This window comes from Esox lucius, chromosome 5 (assembly GCF_011004845.1).
Source record: "Esox lucius isolate fEsoLuc1 chromosome 5, fEsoLuc1.pri, whole genome shotgun sequence".
NCBI classification, from domain to species: domain Eukaryota; kingdom Metazoa; phylum Chordata; class Actinopteri; order Esociformes; family Esocidae; genus Esox; species Esox lucius.
The window spans coordinates 30,450,949-30,470,366 of NC_047573.1; the positions used below are offsets into that span (position 1 = coordinate 30,450,949).

The following is a 19,418-nucleotide window of genomic DNA, read 5'->3' on the forward strand; positions in this document are numbered from 1 at the left end:
CAAATCTGCACAGCCAACAGGTGGAGGGGCAGAGACCCTGCCTGTTCACGTAAGCGACTGCCGTGCCCTGACCAGTACGTCCCTTCCCAGTAGGGCCGGTGCGAAGTGCAGCAACACGTGCCAGATTGTGTCCAACTCCACCTCTGACCGAGCGCGACAGGCACGTCCCGCCCCAGCCCTTCAGGGATGCGTCCGTAAACACCGGAACCCGAACCGACACCCTGCCCATGGGAACCCCCCGTAGCGCGGGTCTCTCCAAAAAGCCAAGTCCCGCCCCAGAGAGTCCGGGATCTTGACCAATCGCCGCTGGTGACGCACCGGGTCCAAATGGAGGCGGGCGAACCAGCGTTGAAGGCCTCTCATGTGTAGCAAACCCAGCGGGACAATCGCGTGGGCTGACGACATCAAGCCCAGGAGAGACATGATCGTGGACACCGACACCATGCGTGATGGCTGGATATGTGCCAAGGCCCGCAGAGTGGCGAGCCCTCATAGAGACTGTGAACTCTTTTTCCAGTTTACCGCAAAGCCCAGGCGAGTGAGCTGAGTCACCAACCGGAACATGTGAACCCTTGCCTGTTCTGCCGAGTAAGCCCTCGTCTTCTTGGGCACCAGGAAGTAAGGGGAGTACAACCCCTTCTTTCTCAGTTCTAACGGGACCAGGGACACAGCCTCTTTTTCCAGAAGGTCCGCAATCTCCCCCGTAGGGCAGCGACCTTCACAGGAGACGTCATGACAGTCTCCACGACCCCTGAGAACGGGGGAGGCTGACAGTGAAACTGCAGCGTGTACCCCTTCCTCAGCGTCCTGTCTAGGCACCCCAGCAGAGTGCACAGCCGACGCCACTCTGACTAGCACAGAGAGAGCAGGCGGGCACTCAGCTGAGGAGAAGTCTGCCCCACCCAACGGAAAACTGCCCGGACCCCCATCCCGGCCTGCCCCCTCAGGGTCGGTTGGGAGGGAAGTCACAGACTTATGGAGTCGGACACCTCTGACCTCCGGCAGAGCCTGAGGGCAGGGAGTCCGCTCACTAACCATATCCAGGCCTACAGCCGCCGTCTGAAATGAAGGCTCACTCACAGGTAAATAAGGTGAACACACAGCTTTATTTACCAAACAAGAGGAGCTCCCCACCAAACGCACACAGGGTGGGGAAGCGTCCGAGGGACACTCCCCCCCAAAAAGTCAGGCACGCCGTTTCTTAAACGGAGGGGCCTTACGACCCGTCGTTCTGTCGGCGTGGATAAGGAGGAGGGGACGACCTCTGGGGACGAGGTTCCCTCACCTTACGCTGTGCTGGACGCGCCGCATCCGATTCAGCTGCACCCGCTGCCTTAGCATGGCGATGTTGCGCCCGGCGACGTAGGCGTCCCCCCGGCCTCCGCAAGGCCTCAGAAGGAGCAGAGGACGCCGCCGATGAAGAAGGGACGGGTAAGAGGGGACCCAAACGGAGACGCTCCTTCCTGTCCTTCTTTTGACGCACCAGGGCCTCGGTGACCGCAGCCCCGAACAGCGCGTCCTCCTGAAGTGGAGCGTTCGGGAAAGGGACTTTCTCCGGCTCCTTCAGGGAGGTCAAGCCTAGCCATAGGTGACGGACCTGCACCACCAACGTCGCCATCACCCGACCAGCCGAGAGGGAATTGGCCTGAGTCAGTTTCAAAATGGCCGCCGATGCGCATGCCACCTCGCTGACCTCAGCCGGGGTCAGAGATGTGTGACCCTCCGTCATCCCAGCCACAGCCGCAGCCAGGAGGCCCACAATGTTGCAGGCCGCAAGAGACTGCACTGAGAGGGCGTATTGTTTCTCCGCCAGGCTGTCGGAGACACGGTCCCTCACCGAAGGCAGGGTGGGGCGCTTGTCGGACCATGTACTCAGGCCCGGAACCAGGGAGGACGCCAGAGAGGTTTCCAGAGGCAGAATGTCCTTGCTTAGCGCCTCCAACCTCCCCTCCACCGTGGTGAAGGCGGGGTGCGTCTTCACGGTCCCCCTGGTCATAAAAGGCGCGTTAGGGTTAGGGTTAGGGCCTCCTCTGCGTATTTACCTCCGGCGTTGCTGTTGGCGCCGGGCGGCGGGCCCGTGTCCATCGAGCAGCCTCGAAGTCATCCCCTTCCTCTGGCGCAGGCACCGGCATGGGGATGCGCAAGCGTCGTGCAGCAGCAGAGATGGCAGCAAAGAAATCCTCCTTTACTGCCGGGGGGTCGACACCCCTGTCCATTAGTACTTTGATGAGTTTAATGTATGCCAGTGAAGCCTACAGAAAAACCCAGAGGACAAAAAAGACGAGTCCTTTTTAGGTTACAAAAACGTTGCATCTTTGTGAGTCTCTCACAAGGATAGTGAGTTGATTTCAACTCTAGGTCATAAGTCCAAACCGAGAGAAGATTTGGAAAAATATGATGGCTTAAATAACAAGTCTGATCCTATGCACTGGCACTGAAGTTAACCCATTTCAATGCAAGCTGTTAACTGTCCTGTGTCAGAATGGTTTTATGAAACGAGAACGGTGTGTCTTTGTGGGTCTGTCTCAGGAGTCCATAACAGCTTGTTTTGCTTTGCGGCATGCTTTGAGTCACTCTTGTCCAATCAGAAGTCTTCCGTGTTTTCACGTCACCTTTTGGTATCGCCCTAGCTCGCTTGGAACTTCGACGGAGTAGGCACTAAAAAAAGGTATGTGGTACATTGGCATCGTAAGCCCTGGGCTTTTATGAATAGCCACGGATCTCAAATGGACCAAAGAATTATAATAGCACCTGATCTATTAATCTGTAAATCCAATCGCGCATTATGAAAATGTAGACATTGCTAGCGTGTACATTGAAATTGTCCGCATGTACATTCACAACACTGTACTTTCTTTCTCGGGGGGGACCATGCAGTGGAAAAGCGAGTAGAGGTGAGGCGGGTTGAGCTGGTACCATGTAGTGTAAAAATGCCATTACACCTCTGACAAATTGTATCATGTTACTGAATTGCAAATATTACTATGACATATTGTTCTACAACCCTGTTTCCAAAAAAGTTGGGATGCTCTGTAAAATGCAAATGAAAACAGAATGCAATGATGTGCAAATCATTTATCCCTATATTTAAAGGGATATTTAGTCCAAAAAACCCATTTGGGTAACAGTCCACTAACCCCTAGTTGTTTCTTAAGACACATAGTCATTTCTTAAAACAATCTATTATTCAGCTCTGTCTCAATCCATAATTAGTGATATTAGCATCGTCCAAATTCATGAATGGAAATTGTGTGTACCTCCATAGCAAAAAATATCCTACTCTAAAACACTCCAAACTAAGTCTAGTGGTCTACTGCAAAGAACATGACAATGTTGTATTCCTTGAAGTAACATTTAGATTTTCGCATTTTGGCATAAATTGAAATAAACGGGTACTTCCTGTGTTTACCAGTCAGTTTTGTTCACAATTGAATCAATCCACGTGTTCTTTCGGAAAGAGTAAGAGTATACGACACAGTAAACAAAAGTTATTATTCGCTAGCTAGAAAGCAAGTTACCTATTTTGTCATTGATATTCACCTTGGACAGTCAACGTTTATTTGCCTCAAAAAGAAAAATACATATATGTTATATCGGACTCTGAATACACCCAGGAAGAACACTTTTCAGGGGATAGAGCCTTACTTGTTCTAACCAGAATATACAGAGGAAGAATTGACCAAACTAAAAGCTTGGACAGCAGCTAAAGGGGGGCGATGGTGAACCCGTCAATGCCCAACCCTTTCCCAGATTATCCGGAGGCAATGTGTACATTGTGTATACCAACACAGGAATCAGAAGTATTACTTACAATCGGTCTTGTCTACACGGGTTGATCTGGGTAACTTGAATTGCATTCCCCTTTAGTCCTCATCTTAATGAATGTGGGTCATGATCCTCTGCAGTAAAATATTTCTTCCATATTCGTATTTGTCGTTAGCGAAGTTGCTTCATTGATTCTCCCACAATATGACTTGGGAGAGCGAGAGGTATGTTCCCAATTGCAGAGAAGGTAGTATTTATTTTCCACTCAACACCAGGAGCAGGCAGTGTGGTCAGATGTAAACAGGCTGAAGTTGATACACAGAAGCTCAATGTTTATTTATCAATGCACCGAATAAAACACCGTAATCCTGCACAATTAAATTCTTGTGACATGGCACATGACATCTACGTAGTAAGAATTAAGAAATAGCAAAAATATAGCAATAATATAGATAACAGTGTAAACTGGCAGCAATTTTAAAAAGAGTAGGATGGGAAATATGAACAATATGGGTAGAAGTATTGAATATTACAGAAAAAGCTAATATAGCAATAATACACATAACAAGGTAAACAAGCAGCAATTTTAAAAGAGTAAAATGGGATACATGAAGAATGGAAGAAGCACAAAAGGAGCAGGCTGAAGGCAAAATCCAAAATACAAGTTTGTATGTCAAAAAGGCTCAAGCGATGTTACAGACTAGGATAAGCAAAATCGTAAAAACAGAAGGCAGGCTAGGATCAAAGAACATTAGAGAGCTATCAGAAACTCTTGAAACAGCTTAGTATTCCAGTGATTGGGAGCTGGGAGGAGCGCTGTGTTTTTTGTGATTGGGATCTGGAGGATCTTGGGATCTGGAGGCTATATGTTGCGCTTACTGCAATGACATCTCTGCCGATGAACAGAAGCTGTGTATGGTGGCTATATGAAGTAGTTGGCTAGTGCCAGTAGGAACTCACCCAATTCCGCTAGTTATTTCGCCAGAATAGTTTAAAAGACTGACGATGGCGCGACAGATTTCAAAATGTAGTTTGAACGGTTTTGGAGTTGTTTTCTGCTTGCAATTGAGCTTTGGTAGTGGTACGCACTGTTTCCATTCATGATGCTAATAATGCTAATTACAGACTTGGACAGAGCTGAATAATGGATATTTTTTTACAAATCCCAGAATAAGTGAACTCTCACGCAAATATGATTTTTGGAAGACCTATCACTCATTTGGAAATAGTAAAAAGAAAACACATCAAATGTTATTGAGTAATGTTATTGTTTTTGGAAAAATACTTGCCCATCTTGAATTTGTTGCCAGCAACACATTTAAAATAAAAACTGGTACAGGTGCATGTTTACTATTGTGTTTCAACACCTTTTCTTTTAACAATACTATGTAAGCATTTGGGCACTGAGGAGACCAATTGCTGTAGTTCTGAAAGTGAAATGTATTCCGATTCTTGCTTGATATAGGATTTCAGCTGCTCAACAGTTTGGGGCTCCTTTGTCAAATTTTTCATTTCATAATGTGCCAAATGTTTTCATAGAGTTCAGCACCTTCACTGTTTTATTACGGAGCCATGCTCATGTAATATGCAGAATGGGGTTTGGCATTGTCATTGTAATTTCTGAAATAAGGAAGGCCTTCTTCCCTGTATATATCCTGTATGTATTGTTCAGCATTAATGGTGCCATCACCGATGAGCAGTCCTTCATGCCATGGGCACTAATGGCACTTAGGTCCAGAAATAATTGGACAATGACACAAGTTTAGGTATTTTGGCTGTTTAACAAAATATATTCAAGTTACAGTGAAATAATGAATATGGGCTTGAAGTGCAGTCTCTCAGTTTTAATTTGATGGTATTCACATCTACATTTTGAGGAATTGTTTAGGAATTACAGCTTAATATGTAGCCCCCAGATTTTTTTGCAACCAACAGTAATTGGACAATTTACTCAAAAGCTGTTTCCTTGGATAGGAATGGGCTATTTCTTTGCTATTCATTCATCAGTAAAGCAGGTAAAATGTCTGGAGTTGATTCCAGGTGTGACATTTACATTTGAAAGCTGTTGCTGTGAACCCACAACATGCGATCAGATGAGCTTTTAATGTGAAACAGGCCATCCTTTCTCTGCAACACAAAAAGGCCTGGACGTCCATGGAAGACAACAGTGGTGGATGATTGTAGGATCCTTTCCATGGTAAGGAAAAACATGTAGCCAAGTAGGTAGGCATACCATTATCCAAGTCTACCACAAAGAGAATACTTCACGAGTGAAAATACTGTGGGTTCACCACGAAGTGCAAACCGTTCATAAGCCTCAAGAACAGTGACTGCAAAGGATGATCGACATAGTATTAAAAATTAACATTGATCATTGTGTGCAAACCTGGTGGCCAACTACAAGAAGTTGTCATGTTTTGCAGAGGGGTCGATTACTTATTTCACTCATTAATATGCAAATCAATTTATAATATTTTTGACATGCGTTTTTCATTACAAAGTTCTGAATCTGGACCTTTTTCAAAAAAAAAGAAGCAAATCCCAGATTTTGCGATAGGACTGTATTCCTGAATTCTGTCACATTTTTGTTCAACCCCTTGAATTTAAGCTGAAAGTCTGCACTTCAATTGCATCTCCGTTGTTTCAGTTAATATCCATTGTGGTGGCGTACAGAGCCACAATTATGAAAATTGTGTCAGTGTCCAAATATTTGTGGACCTAACTCTATACACTGCATGCAATTATTAGGAAAGTGAGTATTCTGATCATATTATTATAACAATGTACATTTTCCAACTCCAAACCATATTAACTTGAATGCTCATTGGATTTCAAACTATATGTATTTGTGTAATGAGGGAGGGTGTAGTAACAGTGAATAACACATTATATCAAGTTGGATTAATTATTAGGCAACTTAATGACCTCAAGTAAAATGGGACAAAAAATAGATTTAACTGTCACTGAAAAGTAATGAATTGACAAATTCAAACAGATTCAAACGGATGCAACACTTGAAATACAGTGGGGAGAACATTCAATACACTGCCGATTTTGCAGGTTTTCTCACTTACAAAGCATGTCTGTCATTTTTATCATAGATACTCTTCAACTGTGAGTGACGGAATCTAAAACAAAAATCCAGAAAATCACATTGTATGATTTTTAATTAATTAGCATTTTATTGCATGATGTAAGTATTTGATACATCAGAAAAGCAGAACTTAATATTTGGTACAGAAACCTTTGTTTGCAATTACAGAGATCATACATTTCCTGTTGTTCTTGACCAGGTTTGCACACACTGCAGCAGGGATTTTGGCCCACTCCTCCATACAGACCTTCTCCAGATCCTTCAGGTTTCGGGGCTGTCGCTGGGCAATACAGACTTTCAGCTCCCTCCAAAGATTTTCTATTTGGTTCAAGTCTGGAGACTGGCTAGGCCACTCCAGAACCTTGTGATGCTTCTTATGGACTCACTCCTTAGTTGCCCTGGCTGTGTGTTTCGAGTCGTTTGCATGCTGGAAGATCCAGCCACAACCCATCTTCAATGCTCTTACTGAGGGAAAGAGGTTGTTGGCTAAGATCTCGCGATACATGGCCCCATCCATCCTCCCCTTAATATGGTGCAGTCGTCCTGTTCAGAAAAGCATCCTCAAAGAATGATGTTTCCACCTCCATGCTTCACGGTTGGGATGATGTTCTTGGGGTTCTACTAATCCTTCTTCTTCCTCCAAACACGGCGAGTGGAGTTTAGACCAAAAAGCTCTATTTCTGTCTTATCAGACCACATGAACTTCTCCCATTCCTCCTCTGGATCCTCCAGATGGTCATTAGCAAACTTCAGACGGGCCTGGACATGTGCTGGCTTGAGCAGGGGAACCTTGCGTGTGCTGGGGGATTTTAATCCATGACGGCGTAGTGTGTTACTAATGGTTTTCTTTGAGACTGTGGTCCCAGCTCTCTAAGTTCTAGGCTGATCCCTCACCTTCCTCATGATCATTGATGCCCCACGAAGTGAGATCTTGCATGGAGCCCCAGACTGAGGGAGATTGACCGTAATCTTCAACTTATTCCATTTTCTAATAATTACGCCAACAGTTGTTGCCTTCTCACCAAGCTGCTTGCCTATTGTCCTGTAGCCCATCCCAGCCTTGTGCAGGTCTACTATTTTATCCCTGATGTCCTTACACAGCTCTCTGGTCTTGGCCATTGTGGAGAGGTTTGAGTCTGTTTGATTGAGTGTGTGGACAGGTGTCTTTTATACAGGTAACGAGTTCAAACAGGTGCAGTTAATACAGGTAATGAAAACAGTAGGGCTTCTTGAAGAAAAACTAACAGGTCGGTGAGAGCCGGAATTCTTATTGGTTGGTAGGTGATCAAATACTTATGTCATGCAATAAAATGCTAATTAATTATAAAATAATCATACAATGTGATTTTCTGGATTTTTGTTTTAGATTCCGTCTCTCATAGTTGAAGTGTACCTATGATAAAAATTACAGACCTCTACATGCTTTGTAAGTAGGAAACCCTGCAAAATCAGCAGTGTATCAAATATTTGTTCTCCCTACTGTAAAAGGCAACAATACATAATATATAACAGTAGTACATATACTACACAGAGGGCCAGACTAAAATGGAAAACACTTAAGACAACAAAAAATATGTAAAATCAAATGAAAGTAATACAATAAGAAGTTAAGAGAAATTGAATAAAACCAAAAAAAATATTAAAACACAGTTAGAGGATGTAAAAAATAAGTGGAGTGGACTTGACAAAAACCAAGGGACAACGTAAGACTGAACTAAAAGCAAGAGAAAAAAGGTGTCTTTAAATTTTATGCCAGGGTATGCAAACTTATGAGCAAAATTGTATAACCACCAACACCACCTAGATGTGCAAGAATCATACTGAATGAACCAAATGCAGCTGCGCAAGTCAACAACATACCCTTATCTAGTCTGTTGCGTCGTTGGGTTAGATACCTTAATTACTTTAGTTTAGCTACAGTATCAGAACCGCCAAATGCCTTCACCAATTGACGTTTGAGTTGTAATTAAAATAAAACTGACATTTTGAAAGCTACACCCTCCTCCTTCCGTGACTTTTCCTAGGCGTATATTACATTGTTCTGTTGTCGGAATTCTATACTGACAAACAGAAAACGATTTAGAGACGATTTACCAGCCCACCTCACTTAGCATTGGTACGCAAATCGTACCCAGGCGCTAATCACCCCTCACTGAATGCATGACATCAATGGATGAATGCGTGATACCATCAGATGTATGAAATGTATGAAAACATTGGATGCTTGAGTGTTTGGGACCACAACAAGTGTGTAGGCCTAAACCATAATACCATTTCTATAAGTTTATGTGATTTTTATTACACATGAAACTTATGCACAAAAAAGAGCAGTTATGCACATGAAAATCAGCATTCACTATGCATGCATGAAGAAAGAGACTTTTAAATTGAAATGTAGCAGGATACCTATTTCCCTGATTTCCTGTTGTTCACACTGCCTCTGCTTGTTAGATTAGCAGGCATCCCGGAAAGTTTCGGTTAAGTTTTTTGGGAAGATGAGATGAAAGTGCTAAAACTCCAGATTGTGATGCTGTATTTTAGAATTGTCAGATTCGTACAAACCAAAAATATTAGTCCGTCATCGTAATAGGGTGTTTGTACGTTCACAGATCTAGTTTTACGTATTACTTTTTTTACAATCATACCAATTCACGTATGGATTTTCTTACAATCCCAACAATACATACGCTTAACATTTTGGCAGATATCTAACATCTTACCTGTCATTCCATTTAAATACTTCTCTGCTATGTTTCATGAAACTCTTTTGGTTTTATTATTTTTCGTGTCAATCCAAGCTTAAGGTAGGGTGTTTAAACCACACACAAGAGAACTTGTCGACCGAAGGAAAATGTGTCTCAAAAATGTGTAAATATAAAATTCTGATCCATAAATAAACTTAAGATTTTAAAAAGTAAGTCAACACTTGTAAATGTTAAGCAACAGTTGTAAATGTTTTACAGATTTGTTTTTACATATTCACACATTTTATTTATGTTTGTGAAACATGTTTACATATTAATAGAATATGTTTTTATTTAGAAAATATATTTTCCCATTTAAAAATCCTACTTTTTTAAATGGTTGTGATGAATAAACGCATAGATGTTCTAGATATATTTATGAATATTGAGACACATCGAACTCCATACATAGGGCCTTTAAATACATTGTTACCAAAATATGTTTATTTGTTCATCTTACTTTGTTGAGTTTATCTGGACCACCTTGTAGCCAAACCCAGAAGCAGGTGCGCTGATGTATTTCCAAGCAACGGGCTCAATGTTAAAATTCAAAATGACTTGAGACACTGAGAAAATAGAGATGAAATAGAGTTACATTCATGTATTATAAGTTAAACCCCAGTATGCACAACATAGAATACTGAAATGCAACAAAACATAGTTTAAAAAGAAAAGGCACCAGGCAAACCTAGTTCTGCCGGGCCGCGATTAGAAGGGATGAACGTTGTTGCCTCTGGCTGAATTCGATCTGCGATTTCCTATGTAGCAGACTGTGTTTTTAAACACTACGCTATTTAAACAGCGGGTGTTATTGCTTGTGATATGTATGTAGAGATGTGGTGTATGTTTACTTTTGCATTGTTAAACAAATTAGTCAAACCTCCATTGCATAGCTAACATCTAAACCAACAACATGTATAACAGGGTCGCTACACTACATTCAATGCGTAAAATTAGAAAGAGACTATTGTAGATGGCTAGCTAATAGCTATACTGTAATGAAAACAATGACTCCAATCACTCCATGAACTATGCTATGTAAATCCAAATATTAATGAGAGTAATTTGTTTGTTGTCAGTGCAGTTTGTCCATTTTTATTTTAGGCTTACTATAACGTAGCTACTGAAGCTCATAGCCAGAAAAGTTTCAGTCTGTCCTGAAAAAAATAAAAATAATTGTCTGTTTTAGTCTGTCCTCCGTGGTGAGGACTGAACACCGGTAGCCTACGGGGCACTCCGTATTTCTAATCACTCCGCTATTCAACACTGCGTAGTCAGTCAGGGACTCAATCCCTCGCTCAGTATGAGACATTCGCTCTTAGATCTTGACCGGCTCCTGGGACGCGGTCTGGCAAAAATAGTGCAGATATACCACACTTCTTTAGTGAACTCTTTATTACAACTCAATTAAAAACAGTAACCAGTGGGGACCCCAAAGGTGACTGTTTTCATTACCAAATCATTTTGTAACATTTATTACACATTAATGTGATCAGAATTGGGCTCTCTGTGTAAATGTATTAATAAAACTGATTGCTATTGAATGCAACCAATAGCTTAACTGTGGCACTTGTTTTTGTCTCATTCTTGGTACTCTTTGGTAGGCTCCTCCTACCAGGTGGTCTCTTTCTAACACCTTCAGTCATAACCATCAATCCAGATACATCCTGCTGTTTTGTTTGGCATGCCATAACATTGCTGACAACCTCGCCAACTATATTCCTTGATGCATTTTCCAAATGTGGTTTTGCTATTGAGAACCCATGCTTAAACAAAGGTATTGCCATCCGGAAAAGCCCTTGGAAAAGGGACCCCTAGACCAGCCCCATACATTGCCCAGTAAACCGTTACCGGCCTGTGTTGTGTAGTATTCAACATACCTTTTAGGATCATCGTAGAGTTTCTGAGGCCGCATCTTATAGTCTAAAAGATTGTTTGACGTGTCTAAAGTGTAATTTTGCTATCACCTTTCCCACTACGAATTAATCCTAGGGTCCTATTTCCAAATGCCTGAACATACCACGTTCATCTGTACAAACAATGGTAAGCAAGTATAAAGACCATGGGACCATCCAATGTGTTGTATCTCCTAGATATTAGCGTACTCTGGTGTGAAAAGAGTAAATTAATCCCAGAAGAACAGCAAAGGACCTTGTGAAGATCCTGGAGGAAACAGGTAAACTGAAATATCTATATCCACAGTAAAACGAGTCCTATATCAACATAACCTGAAAGGCTGCTCAGCAAGGAAGATTAATTGCTCCAAAACCACCTTAAAAATGCCAGACTGTTGGTTGCAACTGCACATGGGGACAAAAATTTTACTTTTTGGAGAAATGTCCTCTGGTCTGATGTAACCATCGGTGTGATTGGAGGAAAAGGGGTAAGGCTTTCATTTCCAAGATCATCATCCCAACTGTGAAACACGGGGATGTCAGCATCAGGTTGTGGGAGTGCTTTGCTGCAGGAACGACTAGTGCACTTAAAAAAATAGATGGCATCTTGAGTAAGGAATAGTATGGGTATTTTGAAGTAACATCTCAAGACATCGGGAAGTTGAAGCTTGTTGGCAAATGGGTCTTCCAAATGACCTAAGACAGGGAATATTTACTAGGATTAAATGTCGGGAATTGTTAACAACAAGTTTAAATGTATTTGGCTACAGTATATATAAACCTCTGACTTCAGCTGTATATTGAGGAGCATAGTCAGGGTGGTGGAATCAGAGTAGATAACAGTTATTATAGATAATACTAAACTTTGTGCTTGATTTGAGTTGGATCAAGTCCACCAGTTAGCATAGACATTTAGAAAAGTAAGCTACCTAGGAAGGCATCCTCTAGCATTTTGTATAGCATGGTAGATGACTGTAGATAACTTTTTGGGACTCTCCCAAAAATAGGGCCAGGCCTGATCTGCTGAGGAGCAACTGACTCCATCCTAGCTGGAGTGGTGCTCTTCTTTTATCTAGGAACATTGACAAGAGTCTCACACCTATAGCCTCAGCATGAGATAGGGTGAAGGTCAGGCCACAGGCTGTTAGCCAGCCTGCTAGCATAGTGGAGTCTGTCAATAGCATAGCCAGAGTAGTTAGTACAGCTTGTTCCAGGCTGAGTTAAACAAGGTAGTGCTAACAAAAACAACCTTATTAAGATAAAGCCTTCCTCCACCACAGTCAAAATAAAAATGACTGTATCACTTCGCATCTCAAAATGGCACTCCTAAATGTTAGATCCCTTGCTCCAAAGCCAGTTACAGTAAATGAATTAATCTCTGATCATAAACTTGATGTTATTGGTTTATATGAAACATGGGTAAAGCCTGATTAATTAATTGCCTTAAATGAGGCCTCTCCTCCTGGCTATACTAGTGATCATATCCCTCGTGAATCCCAAAAAGGAGGGGGTGTTGCTAATATTTATGACAGTAAATGTGAATTTACTCTCAAACATATCACTGAAATTTTACTCATGAAAGTTAACCAGGTGGATACATCGTTTTACTATTTATAGGCCCCCTGGGCCATACACAATTTTCTTCAATTACTTACCAGATTTCTTGTCTAACCTTGTAGTCATGGCAGATAGTATTCTAATTTTTGCCCTTTTCAATATTCATATGGAAAAGTCCAATGATCCTCTTCAAAAAGCCATAATTGACTCAATGGGTTTTATCCAACATGTCTCAGGTCCAACACATTGCCACAATCACACCTTAGATTTAGTCCTGTCTAGAAATATATATTGTAGATCCAATAATTTCCCCCCAAAATCCTGGATTATGGGATCACTGTCTTATTACATTTACCCATAAAACAAGAAATCCACTTGCTCCGCAAACAATGAGTTTCAAAAGCTCTACTATAAATTCTCGGGCTACATCTCGGGCCTTGATATACTTACAAGTTTGCTCATTAACAACAGAGTAAATAAATCTGTAAACGATCAAATCGAGGATCTAAACTCAGCACTAGCTCCCTGGTACACAGACAATACTAGAGCACTTAAGCAAGCCTCCAGAAAATTGGAGCGAAAGTGGCTCCCCACCAAGTTGGAAGTATTCAGACTAGCCTGGATAGACAGTACACTACAATACCAAAAACACTCACGTCTGCTCAATCAGCTTATTTCTCCAACCTGATTGAGGTGAACAAAAACAAAACCCTAAATTTCTCTTTGATACAGTTGCAAAGTTAACAAAAAAGCAAAGCTCAACAAGTTAAGTGGGTCTTCACTTTAGTTGTAATGAATACATGAAGTACAAATAACTGACTCCTCCCTAATATAGTTATGATCCTCAAAATCTCAGATGTCCTAAAATTTTCCTGAACCTCCCTGACCAGGTGTCAATGGGGACAGTTGAATTTTTTGATACCGTATCACTCGACACATTCACAAAATTTGTAATGAGTTCTAAACCCACAAACTCTCAGCTAGACCCAATTCCAATTACATAAGGAGCAATTTCCTGTGCTATGTCAGCCAATGTTTAACATAATAAATTGCTCCCTTTCCTCCGGATGTGTACCAAACTCACTAAAAATTGCCAAGTCAAAGGTATGCTTTGGTGTTCCTCAAAGCTTGGTTCTGGGCCCATTATTGTTCTCACTATATACACTCCCTCTGGGCGATGTAATCCGAAATCACAATGTAAATTTTCACTGTTATGCTGAAGACACACAGTTATATATTTCAATGAAGCCCCAAAATTAGCTACTTTGGAAGCATACATTTTTAGGACCCAAGAAAGAGCGTTGTTAGCAGATCTCACTGTGAACCACGACGGCTGCATGGTCATACCCCAAAAAACTGTAAAAAACCTCAGCGTTACCCTTGACCCTGACCTATCCTTTGAAGAACAAGAGTTGCTAATTTTCATCTTCGAAACATTGCAAAAATCTGAAAATTTCTATCAAAAACAGATGCAGAAATTTTTTAACTAGATTACTGCAATGCTCTTCTTTCCGGTTACCCTGACAAATCAATAAATAAACTTCAATTAGTGCTGCACATGGCTGCTAGAATCCTAACAACCTTTTTTTTTTTTTTACATGGACTTGCTCCTACTTTCCTTGCTGAAATGATCCAGCCATACATACCTACACGTAACCTTTGATCGCAAGATGCAGGCCTTTTAATTATATCTAGAATTTCTAAACAAACAGCCGGAGGCAAGGCCTTTTCTCATAGAGCTCCACTACTGTGGAATGATCTGCCAATTAAGGTTAGAAATGCAAACTCAGTGCAAACGTTCAAGTGTATACTAAAAAATCATCTCTACAGCACGGTTTCTAATTAGGTGTAGCCTGGCGTGAAGGTGACCAGTAGGCTTGATACTGTCCACCCTTGCTGTTTTGCCAGGTGGGCTCTTGTCGCCAATGGGATGCCCTCCCTCCAATGCCTTTTGGGGGAAGAGTCACTGGCTTGTTTTCTCTCGGTTGCGCACTTGTGCGATTGGGCTGTACACTGCTGGCAATACTCGGCCCTCATTCAGGGTGGTTGTGGTTGGTGGGTGTCCCTTTGGATGATACCTGGCAATGTGGATGTATTGTTTTCTTGCCTGTTGGAAGTTTCTGAAGCCTGATGCAGTCTTACTGATTAAAGGAATTGAGTCCCATTGTTTAGATAGGTAGAGGAATGTGGGGGATCTGGTATTTGCATAGGGGGCATCTATTGTCTGTCCAGATGCTGTAAGAACTCTTAGAATTGAAGAAGTTACTTATGGCAGGAAGGAGAGCTGTCCTTTGTGTGAAGCTCAGGTAAACACAACAGTAAACATTATGGCAGGAAGGATAAGGTGGGGGAAGATATCATTTGACTTGTGTGATAGAACAAAGGTGTATGATTGACATGAGACAGATGGCAGCATCTTACCACACCCTTTTTTCTATGTAATAAATACTGTTGAAGGACATGTTTTGAGTTAGAGACTCCTCAGACGATTATGTGTGTGTAAGCGGTTGATGCGTCTCTCATATGTGCATAATAGTTAATAAAACGGTTATAATGTAAAAAGAGAACTTTGTCTCTGTGTCCCTTACTCCGAGTGTCTATACATGGAATTTCCATCACAATTTGGGGGCTCGTCCTCGGTTACTGATCCTGTGGTCTCCTACTTTTTGGGATTCCTCAGTACAGGTACCCGGGCTTAAATTTCGAACTCGGGAGTTAATGGCACTTTAGTTTGCGTTTTGGGCGCATTTATACAGGGGTTAGGGCTCCTTTTTGCGTTAGGGCGCGAGTATGTGTTAGGGCACATTCTAAATCTGCAGTTGAGGTTAGACCTTATCGATTAAAATCTGCAGTGGGAGGTTGGACCTTTCAAAATCTGTAGCAAAAGCTGGGCTTTTTGTGAGATTGGATCTCTTTCGATCTACAGTAGGGTTGGACCCTTTTATCGATTAAAATCTGCAGCAAGAGTTGGACTTTTTGTGAGATTGGATCTCTTTCGATCTACAGTAGGGGTTGGACCCTTTTAAATTGGATTTTCTGGGTAAATTGGAAACGTGGGCCGTGACAGGACCAACTACAACGATTAATAACTAAATTAATTAATTAGTTACCTGAGGTTTATGGTGTTTGGAATATGTGAACAATGTTTTTTTGGAGTGTTATTAGGTTTTCCGGCGACTGGCGTTTTCGTTCGGTGATGGATACGCGGCCTGCCGGCCTGATTGGAGGTAGATGGACGTGGTAACGTATTGACGTTGCAGGAGGCATGATGTGAAGTTGTTTGGAAGGCGTAGGCTACGGTGTGTAGAAAGTGTGGAGTGATGGAAGCTTTGGGAAAGTTTGTGTGGAGTGTATTGATCTGTGTTGTAGTTTTTTTTTTGCTCAGGTTAGATGGCTCATTCTTGGATCAGTAGTTATGCTACATAAGTTGTATATGCACACGTGGGAGTGTTAGCCTGCTAACTTAGGTGTTTAAGAAAATAATGGCCTAAGTTTAATTAGAGGGATAGCTTGGAAATTGGTATAATGATGATTCTCTGGTTTGGTAAAATATGGTTTCGTAATGTTGGGTTAAAATAGTGTTTTCTCTCTCCGCATTTGGAGTAGAATGGCCGAAGTCTTTAGTGTAAAGATAACACGCTGTTTCCAATGAAGACTGGATTCAGCCAATATAGTCATAGCCTGCAAAAGAGGGTAAAATGACCACGGCCTGTTTATTCCCCATATAGCCAAAGCTTGTTTATTCCCCGTTTAAATAAACCCGCACAATTTGGCGTGCTATTTTAAATGTTCAATTGGATTTGGTTAATTAATGATTTACTTTCACTTCGTTTGTATTTACAATTATATTTTCTTTTCATTTTGGTCCTGTAATGGTTCTGCTTTCAAGCTTGGAGTCATTTTCTGTTGTCTCTGTCGTGAAAGCGGGGGGGATTGTATGAAATGATTATCTATAGTGGAAAAGAGTTCAACTTAGAGTTCAAATGAAAAAGAGTTGAACTTAGAGTTCGAAATTAAATAGGTATTTAAAGAAGTTAAGTGAATAATCTAGTTTGTCTAATTGGGTTTTTGAAAAAGTCATGCTAAATCAAACATGGTTATGGTTGAGTAGAATACATCTTACCATTTTGAAATGGTTTAGCTAAGCAATAACTAATTTGATGGAAGTGATACTGTTCAGTTAGTTTAATATTTGATTAGAAGTAATCATGTTAATCTCATGCATTATGGAATAAGTGGGTAAAAACGTGCAGGGAGCACATTTTGTTATTCCTTACATGTTTGAATTCTCTTAGAAGAGAAACAACCTTACTGGGGACATTATCAAAATTGGGTATTCTAATTCTAATTTAATTTCTGTCCTAGTGGGCAATCATTGGAAAGTTAATGGTTAACAGAGGTTTCTTTGAGGTGAATGATGAGAAGAAAAAAAAGTTTGTTTCACTATTTTCTGGCCTGGGTTGTTTCTCAGGATAGCAACAGTGTCCCTTATTGATAAGGTGACCATTCTTCAAGACCAGGGTCTGTTATCCTTAGGTTAGTAGACCACCCCCCACTCCAGGGAGAGCCCTGTGGTGATAAGGGAAAATGGGGTGGGGGGGGTCATGATTTATGACAGGATTTCAGTGTCTTTGATGTGCTAGGATAATAATAAGAGACTTGGAGAATTCACACTGAGTTTCATCTTGTAGAGAAATTAGGCTAAATAACAGTTGTGTTAGCTGACCTTCAAGATGGTGTGAAATGTTTTCATTTGAAATAAGGTATTTGATCCTTATTTTTTGTGAAACAATGGTGAATTTGATTGTAGTTCTGATACAACACAATCAGATGTAAATTATATAGGTCAACTGAGAATTGTTCATGAACTACTCTTAGAGAGTGGTACTTCAATGTAAGCAAACAATCTTAACTGACGAGTTTTTGGAACAGTATTGAGAAATTGTGTTCTTCTGTTCTTTGTGTTGGTTGTTAAATCAACTATAGAAAAGAGTGGAATTGTTATTTTGCTACACTAGCAGAACAGAAGTGCCAGAAATGTTTTAACGATACTGTTACTGATTACAACTGTTCTAATCTATTTGGACAAAAGAAGTAGAGAGATATTGGAAATATAGGGTTTGAGTGTTTGATTGTGTGTGACTCTAATGTATCAGCGAGATGCAACAAGCTAATGATGTTCTGTGCAGTTGGAACTAATCTTCTCAAGGATAATTCACACTTCAGATACAGGACACTTGAAAGCGATTCGGCAATAGAGGACTTGTTGGAGCCCAGAGAGAGACTGAGTTTGGCTTAAAAGGACAACTGTGAGGTGGCTGAGATGAGATGGATCTCACAGACACACAGACAGACTGTCCTACTACTCTGGGGTGCTGCACATCTACAGGATGCTGAGTTCCTGTGAGCTGGACTGACTCAAGTCCTGATGATTCTGCAATGTGATGGAGAAGGCAACCTCCAACCGAGAGGATGGTGGCAAAGGAAAGCTCTGGACAACGTTTACGGGGGCGGAATGATCTACTGCACAACATCATGCTACGGGTCCATACCAGGTACATCTCATCTGCTGTCCAGGTAGCTGAGAGAGGAACCTGGGGTCGACGACACGCTACAGGAGGATTTCATTGTTTAAAGGTTAGACACAGTGAATTGAAGTCACTGGGGGAAAGTGAATTTTCTGGTGCTAGTAACCAGTCACTTTCTGCCTGGCCTTTAGCTATAGAACCTTTAGCAAAAACTGGTCATCTTGGCGTTCACAAGGGAGAACACAGAGTCTCCTGGCCTGGCTGATGAAGCAGCTAGAATGGAGACAACCAGAGCTGTGTCTGCATTTGAGCTATGAAGGACAACCCCTTGGAATATACATCTGACTTTTACGTTCTGTTACATCGGCCTGTCAAAGAAATGGTTCATAACTGACTGTCTGACCACACCCCTTTTTCTATGTAATAAATACTGTTGAAGGACATGTTTTGAGTTAGAGACTCCTCAGACGATTATGTGTGTGTAAGCGGTTGACGCGTCTCTCATATGAGCATAATAGTTAATAAAACGGTTATAATGTACAAAGAGAACTTTGTCTCTGTGTCCCATACTCCGAGTGTCGATACATGGAATTTCCATCACACTGTTGGGCCCTGTCCGGGGCCTCCCCCGTGTAGGGCCCCAGTGTCGCCGGACCCCCCCCCCCCCCTCGTCTCAGTTCCAAGGTCTTACGCTGATATACAGGTGCTGGTCATAAAATTAGAATATCATCAAAAAGTTGATTTCAGTAATTCCATTCAAAAAGTGAAACTTGTATAATGTATACAATCATTCCACACAGACTGATATATTTCAAGTGTTTATTTCTTTTAATTT

At 41.6% G+C, this 19,418-nt stretch overlaps 1 protein-coding gene across 3 annotated transcripts in view; it reads right to left on the reverse strand.

Moving 5' to 3' along the window:
• Window positions 1-19,418, reverse strand: part of LOC105008041 (integrin alpha-M) — a 107,830-nt gene that overhangs the window by 84,621 nt on the left and 3,791 nt on the right. For all 3 annotated transcript variants that reach the window (XM_020044397.2, XM_020044396.2, XM_013131297.3), the window contains exon 2: window positions 10,064-10,169. In XM_020044397.2, coding sequence (XP_019899956.1) covers window positions 10,064-10,169 — 106 coding nt within the window. The remainder of the gene's footprint in view (window positions 1-10,063; window positions 10,170-19,418) is intronic.